General features: G+C 39.0%; 2 protein-coding genes across 2 annotated transcripts; both read left to right on the forward strand.

Moving 5' to 3' along the window:
* Positions 1 to 4,996: 4,996 nt before the first annotated feature.
* On the forward strand, positions 4,997 to 5,722 carry LOC137407960 (uncharacterized). The gene has a single exon (XM_068094348.1). It carries the CDS (start codon positions 4,997 to 4,999, stop codon positions 5,720 to 5,722), a length of 726 nt encoding a protein of 241 aa, XP_067950449.1.
* Positions 5,723 to 7,354: 1,632 nt separating this feature from the next.
* LOC137407962 (uncharacterized) lies at positions 7,355 to 7,960 on the forward strand. Its single transcript, XM_068094349.1, has one exon. It carries the CDS (start codon positions 7,355 to 7,357, stop codon positions 7,958 to 7,960), a length of 606 nt encoding a protein of 201 aa, XP_067950450.1.
* The last annotated feature ends 4,117 nt before the right edge of the window (positions 7,961 to 12,077 follow it).

The raw sequence follows: 12,077 nt of genomic DNA on the forward strand, positions 1-12,077 counted from the left end.
ATAGAATGCAAGGAATGCGAATTGACAAAAATAACAAACAAGTATACATATAGATATATGTCATAAATATTGAAAGAAAATAAAGAAATTTGGTACAATCATATTTGGTAAAATATGCAAAGTATGCTTTTTTGTATTTATTTTCTTTGACTTCAAAAGCACTTTTCACATACATTTTATATATGGTGATCATTTACATTCGAAATATATAATTTTAAATAGTTAGATTTCTTTTAGACCAATGGTTCTTAACCTTGGTTCAATCAAAACCTAGGAGTTTATTGAGTCAGTGTCAGGGGTTCGATGGAGGTTTCTCAAAAAAGTCACATCGATTTGTATGGTTACGTCTTCATAAAAATATATTTAAATTGTTGTCAGTTCACGCATTATAGGGCCTATTGGTTTTGTGTTTTTTTTTAAAAGCACTGGTGTTAATGCACAGTTTTTTGTGTGTACTAGTAAAACATATACCTATATCGTAAATGTGTGTCATGTATGTCTTAAATGGGAAAAATCGTTTTTAATCTATCAATAAAGTAAGGTTCAGTAACAGCAGTTATAAAACCGGTTGGGTTTGGTACACCCAACATGGTTAAGAACTACTGTTCTAGACGCAAAGTTATATTTTGGGCAGCAAGCGCCCTTCACAGAGTCAAGTTGATGGCTCTTAGTAACTTCTTTTAGATCCATGTGCAAAAAACCAATCAGATTAGTCTTGTCTCGAAAAGCTTCCCATTTTGTAGTAAAGGCACATAAAGTTAGAACAAATTGATCGATTCGTTCACCCACATCTTATACATGGTCATGATTTACACTTAAAATATACAATTTTAAATATTAAGGTTTCTTCTAGACCAGATATTCTTAACCTGGGTTTGATTGAATCCAGGTTAAGAACGACAGGTGTTGTTAAGAAACCCAAAGTACCACTAAAAATCTTTTCCTAACCACTTGTTATGAAAACATAAAATACAATTTTGCGCAGAAAAATCCATACTCTGAGCCAGGTTGACTCGGTAATTTCTGTCTGAAATGTACAAATAAACAAATCAGATCAGTTTTGCCATAACAAAAAAAAACTTCTCATCTCTTAGCTAAGTCAAAAACATTGGTCAAACAAAATATTGAAAGTTGCCTGAAAGCAAGATTTTTTAGAAAAATATTGAATCGTCGATGAAATACTCTGTCATGGTAAGACTGCTTTTTTTACCACAGCAATAGTGCACAGATGATAGAGATTGTTGTGTGTAGACCTCTGAGTCAAGTAACCAATTATAAACGTTACTTCAGCGTAATAACACTGCATACAAGTAGCTTCAGTTAGAAGTAGTTTATATACATGTACATTGCTCATCCTTGTGAGTAGAGCCACAGACTAGCCATGTGTGAACAATCGCCAGACGATTAAGTAGTATGTCTGCTTAGATTAGTGGAAACAGAGGCTGTGCTTGTTTCTTCAGAACATTGTTACGCATAACATGGTTCTGTGAGTGTACATGTTTGAGTCCCATGGCTATAGAACTATGACCGAAAACATGCCCAGTTGTGTAAAGCAATTTGAGTTTAAATGTCATTCCTGTCACCTCCGTGACTTTTTCGAAATTCAACCCCAACCTGTTGTTTGCAAGTCAGGGGTTTTAGAGCACTAAGCCACTATAGTCTGGTGGCCACAGGGCATTATCGTGTCAACAGGTGGCAGAAAATGGGGTCTATTGTGGCTTGACACTTTTAACATGTTTCAAATTTATTCATTATTAATTTAGTTTCCTACCGCTATTTTAGTTGATAAGCTAACAGTAATTTGCCATTAAATGGTGAGTAATTATACAAAAATAAATTTTTTCTTACGCCGTGTGCAGTCAGTCGGACCAGCTAATCAGAGCCGTACACCAACATGTACGTCATGTTGCAGTACGGGGGGGGGGGGGGGGGGGGGGGGGGGGGGGGGTATTAAATTACCCCGATATTAATTAGGTTTGTAGTCAGTTTCCTGTCTTATCGAGCGACCGCCGGCGTTTGGAGTAATGATCAAAAACTTTAATTTACTAATTATACCGATTTCCAAAGCTAGCTGTCATGGATTACATAATTCAATATAATCAACTACCACATTCTAATAGATAAAAGGTTGTTCAACGTACTAACACGTTCGACACTGCATCTTTATGGCAAGTCTGATTCTACAAGTGAAGCCGACGCCACATACAGGTTTTTCTCATCCAGAACATCTTATGAAAAAAAACCTTCCACCAAAAGGGTTCTCCGTCGGCATTTAATGAGGGTCAATTACTAAGCAGCAATACAGGAGTAGAAAATTCAACCATTAATGGTGCCCCCAGATCCCACAAACCATGTCTGGAGTAAAGACGATGATGAGATTTCTGGGCAATGCTTTCCTGATGAGCAAAGAGCTATTCCTAGGCAGCTTGTCCAATAGACCAGTTGCTCATGCAAAAAGAGTTTGCACAAGTCGATGCGGCTGTGTAGAGTGCAGTAATGAAATGACTGACGAGATCGAGGATGGTAATCAATTAGACGGTGATGATGAGCTTTAAGATTATAATTATGTAATAGTTATACTAAATACTTTGCAATATGCTTTCTAAAATCAATTAACAGTTTTTGATGTATCATGATAAACAGACTATGTACTTTGGTAAACATGCTATATAATAATCATACTAGTCTTCATAAGTCTTCATAGTCTTCATACTAGTCATCATAAGTACTAAGATTCCCATACAAAGACATGATATTAATTAATCATCCAGAAAGTTGGTTGTCATCAAACATACTGCACCACACATTCCATCATACCGGTTACATGCAACAGTTCAACCATACATGGTTTCAAAATACTGCATGGTTTTAACATGCTACCAGTACCATAAATCTAAAGCTAAGCCAGAAATTTCACATATTGATGTCAGTTAAATAAAAAAGGAAATAATTTTAATAATAATAATTTCATTTAAAAGATTAAGTTTACATTAGATTTGCTAGTTAGTCTGCATCACAACCAGTGTACCCAATGAGGTATACAGTATAGCCTGTCAATCAGTAGTTGTACAGGTATCAATGTAACGAGTATGAAAAGGGTTTCTGACAGATCAGTGGCTAAGGTGATGGCGAGAAATGTTTGTCATATCAAGTCCCTGGCGGCTGACTACAATGTAAAGAATCGCATCCATTACAGACAATGAGTTTAAAATCCAAAAGGATCATATAGACATATAAGAGCTGACATACATTTATGGTGCAATATTTATCAATCATAACCTATCAGAAAAACGATCTACCAAAGCATGTAGCAATAAATTTAAAACTTGAAAATAGGAAAAGCTAGAATACTGATTTGAGCGTGTACGCAATGTGCATAGCCCTACCTAAAAGTAATAGATGTACCCCCTTTAGCTTTAACCACAACAATAATTATTTAACTCATACATCGCATACTTCTGTAAGGTAATAACTGATATGTGATCGCTATAACAATACAATATAATACAATTGATTAAAATACAACAAAATATGTATTAATATATATAATATCACACAACATAATGCAACATATCAATCCTATAACACAATTTAAATCAGTTCAATACAACATAATACAGCTATTATAATACAATAGAATATAGTGTAATAACACAGTAATATAGTACTAATAAGTTCTGCATGACACAATATAGTAACTTAAAACTAACCAAACCATCAGTTAAATAACAATCATACATTTGCATAAAGGTATTACACTTTGTGTTGATATTGGTTTGACGTTTCAATAACAAAAACACTGCGAGCTGCGATCTGACTGTTTGTAGATGGTGCTCTACATCTCATAAAAACTTTGGATTATCGTTTTTTTCCGTTAGTAAAACTTTGTTGGCTTCTTAGCATGTAAAACTTGATTATAATGAATTATGTAACCGATAATAGCTAGCTGTATTAATCCATTTAAATAGAAGATACTAAATTTGCGCTACTACTAACCGACGTATACGGCAGTTTCTAACACGGAACAGCGAAAACAGACTAAGAGCACAAATGTTATCGGTGAAAGCAAATACGTCCCGTATTAAACAAATGCATAGATTTATGTTTACCTAGCTGATTGGCTGAATTGGCTAATTGCGCATGACGCAAGGGAAATCTCATTTATGTACTTCTACCCATCTTTTGTTGGCAAATAATCACTGCTTGACAAGAATAATTCTGGTAGGTATAGTAAAAAGGTTAGGATATGTTTTATTCTATCCATTAAACCTTAGATTCGTTATACCCCATTGTCGTGCCACCTTGGCAAAAAATGACACAAAAATGCTCTGTGACCACTGTGGTAGTCCCGAAAGTGTGGTAGTCCCGGAAGTGTGACGCAGCGGGGAGACAATTCAAGACGCTCCAGCTCGCTTTCTCTGATCTGCTAGCGACCGAGAAGGACGTGCCTTGACCGACGCTCTGGCTACACTCAGCTATACTGCAACGCACTACCAGATATAGTACATGGTGTCAGATAGCGGACGTCAATACTTACCCGTGTAAAAAACGAGGCAGCCGAGGTTTGGTTGAACCTGTGTTTTCGAACAATAGTATTAGCATTTAGGTTAAGGATTAAACAATAATATACACTAGCTAGTGTGGTCTTTTCTCAATTCAGAGAGCACATTGTTTATTTACGCAGCACTGGGTTGAGTAACTGACGAAAAAATACATTGTTGTAATTGCAACAAGTTTGATTGTTCTAATACTTATAATCCATTGTTGATCTGCATTTTCTCTGTGGTACGTCAGTGTCCATCTGTTAGGTTGAGTTTGGTTGCGCTCCCTGGTCACTGGTGAGCGTTGAACATCCACAATAATGGCCGAAGACAATCACTCTAAGGATGACCGGTTTGTGCAGAGATTGAGATGAGCTGATGGAAATTTAGCAGCAAGTTGGAAAGTTTTCAAGGGACAACTGTCAATTTACATGATTGGAAAGAAATTCAGTACAATGGACAAAGATGAGAAAATTGCCAATGTATTGTTGTTGATGGGTCCAGAGAGCGTTCCTATTTATGATCAGTTTGTGTTTAATGAGGAACAAGAGGCACAGAAGAAGACCTTAACGAATGTGTTACGTTACTTTGATGCGCATTTCGAACCTGTAAAAAACATTATATATGAACGGGTCAAGTTTAACAGTCTGGTTCAAGGAGACTTATCAATACACAAATTTATTACTACGATTCAATCTCAAGCTGATGTATGTGAATACGGCACCATGCGGGAAGAATTAATTCGTGACCGCATCATAGTGGGTGTCAGTGACAACCGTTTGAGAGAATACTTGATCGACCTTGAAAATAATGACCTGCAAAAATGTATCAGTAAAGCTAAACAATATGTCAGTCATCATGAGCAATCAGCTAAGATGAGTAGACAGACTGAGGTCAACCTAGATATGATAGGCAAAGGGAAGTCTGAATATCAGCCTAGGGGTCAACAACAACAGCAAAGAAAGCATCAAAGAGAAACTGCAAAATGTTTTTACTGCCCAAGAAGAAACCACAAGGCAGAGTTCTGCCCTGCACATAAATCAGTTTGTAGGAAATGCAAACAGAAGGAACATTGGGCTAATTCACAGGCATGCAGAGGTAAGCAGGGAAAGCAAAGAGCAGCTCATGAAGTTGAAGACATTGATGTAGATGGCTTATATCTCGGATCAGAATCAGATTGACTAAAGGTGATAAACGCGAGCCCCATGACAGAAACTAATATGGCATGGTTTATTGAGATATTAGTCAACAAACAGCCGATTAGATTTAAGGTAGATACTGGAGCAGCAGTGACCGCAGTCCCAAGTTCATTGTCTAGTATGTTCCCAGAAATGGAAGAGGAGTCCAAAACTTTGAGGGGAGCAGGCAACTACAAGTTGAGCATAGCCGAAAAAACAACGACCGAGCTTCACCTACGAGATAAGCAGGTGATGGAGACAATCTATATAGTTGAGGGGTTGGTTACACCGTTGTTGGGGAAGCCAGCTATCTCTAAACTAGGGCTGATAAAGTTTCTGCATGAGATGCAGAAAGACAGGTCTTGGGTTGAGAAATTTCCGGAGGTCTTCACAGGACTAGGCGCAATGCAAAATAAAGTTGTGGTCACACTTAAAGATGATGTCAAGCCCTTTGCTCAAACAGTTCCCTGAAGAGTGGCAGCTGCAAGGAAAAAATCTCTCAAGCAAGAGTTGCTGCGAATGGAGAAACTCGGGGTAATACAGCGTATAGAGGAGCCGACAGATTGGTGTGCACCGTGTATTGTTGTGCCAAAAATGAACGGAAGGATCAGGGTATGCATCGACTTCCCCCGATTGAATGAGGCAGTAAAAAGGGAGCTTTACCCATTACCCAAAACAGAGAAGACGCTGAGTGAGCTTGGGTCAGCAGTAAAATTTTTAAAGTTGGATTCAAACTGTGGATACTGGCTAATGAAGCTCAGCCCAGAGAGTCAAAAGCTTACCCCCTTTATAACGCCATTCGGCAGATACAAATGCAAACGCTTACCATTTGAGATTAGTTCTGCACCAGAGATCTTCCAGCGGAAAATGCAGAAAGCATTAGTGGACAGCAAAGGCGTAATCTGTCAAATGGATGATATTCTGGTTTATGGTGCTAGCCAACAAGAGCATGACAAAAGAGTAGAAGCCGTCCTGCAGAAGCTGAAATTAGCTGGAATTTCCTTAAACAGTGACAAATGCCAATTTAACACACCAGAGGTGGTCTTTCTGGGCCATGTTATCTCTAAAGAGGGCATTAAAGCAGACCCGGAGAAAACTGAAGCAGTGCGAAGTTTTAAGACACCTACCAACAAGAAAGAGTTAAGGCGGTTTTTCGGAGTCCTAAATTACCTCGGAAAATTTTTTCCTACATTGTCTCGAGGAACGCACAATCTACGGCAATTGCTACAGAAAGACAAGGAATGGGTCTGAGAAAGTGCGCAAGCTAATGAGTTCGATCAGTTGAGACAGATGATCTCCAAGGCACCCACATTAACACCTTTCTGTTTGGAGGCACCAACAAGACTGAGTACAGATGCTTCTTCATATGGGCTTGGAGCCGCTGTCCTACAGCTGGTCAATGGGGAGTGGCGACCGGTGGCATATGCATCGCGCAGTTTCCCTGCAGCAGAGCAAAGATAGGCTCAAATAGAGAAGGAAGCACTCGCAATCTGTTGGGGATGTGAAAAGTTCCATTACTATTTGGCGGGTCGTGAGTTTGAGGTAGAAACAGATCACAAGCCACTCATATCAATCCTCGGAGACACGGAACTATCCAAGCTGCCATTACGTGTTCAGAGGTTTAGACTCCGAATGATGGCTTACAACTACAAAATTATTTATACACCATGGGCAAAGCTAGTTTTGGCAGATGCACTGTCTAGGCCTCCATTGAGTGTAGCGGAAGTTGAGGGGGACGCAGATTTGGTTGAATCTCTTGTTGTGTGTGAGTTGGTTGACTCACTGGCTATATCTCCTAATCGACTTGAAAGGATCAAGGCATCTCTTCTGGAGGATGCTGCGGGAATGAGATTGTTGAAATACATTGCAGAAGGCTGGCCGCAATACAAGGATGTAGACCCGACTGTGCGCAGCTTTTACACTTTCAAGGATTTCCTCTCAGTAGTACAAGGAATTGTGTTTTACAACAGCAGGGTGTTCATCCCGGAGCTAGAAAGACAGTCAGTGCTGGCCTCAGTGCACAAGGGCCATCAGGGGGAAACGAAATGTATACGTCGGGCTGTGGAACTAGTCTGGTGGCCAGGAATGACCACTGAGATCCGGGAACTGGTTAAAACGTGTCCTGAGTGTGCCGAGTTCCGTAGACGGCCCAGAGAACTGATGATGTGCGCAGAACTGCCTGAGAGACCATGGTTGAGGTTGGCTGTGGACATAATGGAGAAAGAGTCTCGGTCATACTAGGTAGTAGTGGACTACTTCAGCAAATTTATTACAGTGCATGAGTCGGTTGACTCAACCTCGTCAGAAGTCATCGTTAAAATTTTCCAAAAGTTGTTCTGTCTGATTGGAGTACCAAATTCGGTTATGAGTGACAACGGTCTACAGTTTAGTTCTGAGAGTTTCAAAAAGTTTATGAGAAAGTGAGACATACAGCATGTCACAAGTTCACCTAGGTACCCTCAAAGTAACGGTGAGGCTGAGCGGGCGGTACAAACTGTAAAAGCTCTGATGAACAAGAATGTCAGTCTTGATGCGGCACTCTGTTCATATCGAGACACACAAATAGCCAATGGCTACTCCCCTGCACATATGTTATTCGGAAGAGGGCTAAATTCGATGGGATTTTTGAATGGCCGCAATATCGACTATGCGAGGCTACTGGAGACAGAGAAGTTGCAACGGAACTACCAAATGTATCAGTATAATCGAAGGTACAGGACTAAGGCACAAGAATCAGTCTCGATTGGACAAGATGTAGCCATACAAGACCCAGGTAAAGAGCCCGTGAGGGCAAGAGTTGTGGCAGCACAGGGGCGTGAGGTTGTAGCCAAATGACAATCACAAAGGCTGTGGAGGCGAAATCGGCACTTAACCAGACCTTGTAGGAATTCAGAAGCATCGGTTCCAGGTGTGGTAGCACCTCGTGGTGAAAACTCAAGTCCACAGTCAGAGTCAGGTGTGGTTGCACCAGCGGTTCAAGCTGAGTTCGGCACAGGGGTGGATGTAGAGGTACCAGCGGTACCCGATTCTAGACAGGTGTCGACAATTGCTGAACCGGAGCCATTGACGGATCATGACAGTGGTACAACAGAGAGATGGTCAGAAGAAAGTCAACAAAGATTTGAGGTTCAACCCTGTGACCGTCGTGCCTCACCAACAGTGACCAGGAGGGTGACAACCAGAAGTGGCCGGGTAAGTAGGGCACCTGAGAGACTAAATATATAACTTTTGTGTGTTATTATCGCTTTTGGCTTAGGTTTTTGAAGGATGGCCTTCACCCAACCCGAGAAACTGTGAGGCAGTGGGTGAGGGAGCGTAGGGAAGTGGTGATGCTGAATAATGCTAAATGGAGTGGTCTCCATTAGATTTTAATTATATTGCTGATAGGACAGCTTATTAGTTAAGTGTACCAGGAAAGACCTTTCGTTTTTCCTTCAATTTCCTGAGAGTGACAGTTCATAAATGATGAAAAAAAAATATACTAATAATGTAACTCCATGCACTAATCAACTCGTGATACTGCAACCGTGTTTGGATGGTCGGTTTTAGGTGTGGTTGCACCTTCACTAACACTGGATTGGAAAAGAGCTTAAGAGGGAGGTGTGGTAGTCCCGGAAGTGTGGTAGTCCCAGAAGTGTGACCCAGCGGGGAGACGATTCAAGACGCTCCAGCTCGCTCTCTCTGATCTGCTAGCGACCGAGAAGGACGTGCCTTGACCGACGCTCTGGCTACACTCAGCTATACTGCAATGCACTACCAGGTATAGTACAGCCACCAGACTACTAGGTTAGTTACAACTGGAATTAAAAATCTGAAACAAGCTACCATAGGAGCATGAAAGTAAATACAACGGAAAAAGTATCACTACACTTAATTAGCATAGATGCTCTACGTGATATCCCAATTTTCAGTTCCAAGTAAAGAACGTGAAGCTGCCAGTGAAAAAGTTCATATTTTTGGACACTAAGACATCAGTATTCAAAGATTTTAGTTGCGTATCATGCTTATGTTAATCATTTTCAGGTTCTATTATTTGAGATGTGTTTTCTCCTTGACGCTCAATGAGATACTGAAAATACTTGCGCTGCGATGAAAAACAGGAAGTCATCTGATGATGGAAAGAAGCAGAGATAAGAAAAGAAGCAAGTCTGAAAAAACAATCAGCCCAAAAGTCAATAGCCAGGCCCTCTCTCTGTTAACCTCAGGCTGGCCAGCAAGTTCAACTATTCCCACCAGTTCCCTAGATTTAGGCCAATTCACTCAAAGAACAGCAAGCACAGATCTTCAGGTAAATTTTATACATTAAAATGCAATAGTTACTGATGCAGTATATTATCTCAATAGTGTAAGATAATTGTTTGCCTTGTCAAACTCTTTTACATAATCTACTGTTTTTTTTATAAACAGTGCTGCGGTGTTCTGGTACAGGCACTGCCACAAAAAACAACAACCTTATTTAGAACTAGGCAGGTCATAAAACTTTTGTCAGAATACATCAAAAAAATACTGCATCATTTAAACTCATTTTGATAATGAAGTGGCAGAGTTTGATGGAAAAAGCAAATTTTTAACCAAATACTCAATTGTTTTTATTAAAATGCATCAGCGCCCATGAGCAAACCTGTTGGTTGAAGAGGGAAAAGCATTGATCTTGTTTATTACTCCCAATAATTTTTAGTTTGCTAGTAATTGTTTAAAGTTTTTGCTACGGAGTATAGCATGTATGTTTCTTGCAGATGATTTTACGAAAAGGTTTAGTACATTTTATCAGACAGACTCAGTATTTTTCTATCATTTGAGATGGTTTTGGATGCTTGAGATGATCTGATTGCAACAATCTTTCAAGATTAAAATCCTCAATACTTCATCGCGATTAAAACACTCAGAAGAAATTTACAAGCAAAATTAGTAGTTATCTAGTTGTTATCGGTGCGATAGTTGATATTAGCTGCTGCGGTCAAGCTTAAGCATTATGTGTCTCTATTCTGTTGGTCTGCTTGCAATTGTGGACATCATAATCTTAATTGTGCCTAGTATGAGCATTTTTTTTATTGTGATCAAGTTTTATCAATTTTAATATTGAAACATCCTGGCAGTCTGATCACTTCCAACATACAAAACAATTACAAATTATAGAAAACAGTGATAATTTCCTATAAAAGTTACTAAAGTTTTCTGTACATTCATCTTAACGTATAAAGTACCAAAACATCATTATAACTACCCACGTGGAGTCAAAAATCAAGAATGAAGGTATATTTTTCTGAGAGCTTATAGTCTAAGAAAGTGAATGACAGGTCAGTCCTATGCTCATAATCCCATAATGAAAAGGTCGAATAAAAATCTGGAGAAATCTTCTTTCCAGAGTTTCATAACAGATTGCCATGTAACATATTTTAGCAGCAGCAGACAGAAATGTAATTGGAGTTTGCGCTAAATATTTTAATTCAACTATTGAAGTATCTGTAAATTTAGTAGAGAAAGAAATCTGACTGCTAAGGATCAACACCTGTGTCTGTGGTAGGTCAGTGCTCTCATATAGGTGTTTATTAGTAAATAACTATTGGTTTTCCATATCATACACTAAAAATCTACAACAGTTCTATAATTAACACTAGATAACCTGCTATCCATAGTAACACAGTATAGACATCTATAATAGCTCTATTAGTAGTGGGGATAGTCTGTGATCTTTCATCTCAACTAATAAGCATGTCTATGGGTTCTATTTATAGCTGAAGGTAATCAGCTGTTTTTCTATTTCTATATTTTATATTTAACACAATAATAATCTGCCCTTTCTAGGGACTATTAATCACTCTCATTCCTAACACACCCCAGTCGTGTTTAACCTAGCATGTGTTCCGTTACATAGTAACATTCCTTCATATACATAGTATTGGGGGAGCCAAGGTATGTTTTCTGCTCATTGGAGAGAACTTTATGTCTCATATACCACTCGAAAGCTGAGAGTTCACTGATTTTAAATCTGCAAATAGCTTTTGTGTACCAGTAGCGTATAAAACGTTATAGGGTCGTAAATGGGGTAAAGGGGGTTTTGTATGCTTTTTCACTGTGGTGAATATCAAAATGTTAGCATACATACCTTAATAACTGTACATTCAAATCTTTTTTTTCTCATGTTATGCTGACCATATTGTTGGCTTTGTATTCCCAAATTTTCAACTTTACATCACTGTATGATCAGAGGTTAATCAGCAATATTCAGGGGCATGTCTTATTTTTGAAACATTTTTGGGTTCGCACATAAGCCATTTCTTTCCAATCATAAGTGAGCTTCTGAAGATGATTTATCACAATTATCAGTGTGTTTATGTTCAGAATGCTGAATTCCATC

The sequence above is a fragment of the Watersipora subatra genome, chromosome 11 (assembly GCF_963576615.1).
Source record: "Watersipora subatra chromosome 11, tzWatSuba1.1, whole genome shotgun sequence".
Classification (NCBI taxonomy): Eukaryota; Metazoa; Bryozoa; class Gymnolaemata; order Cheilostomatida; family Watersiporidae; genus Watersipora; species Watersipora subatra.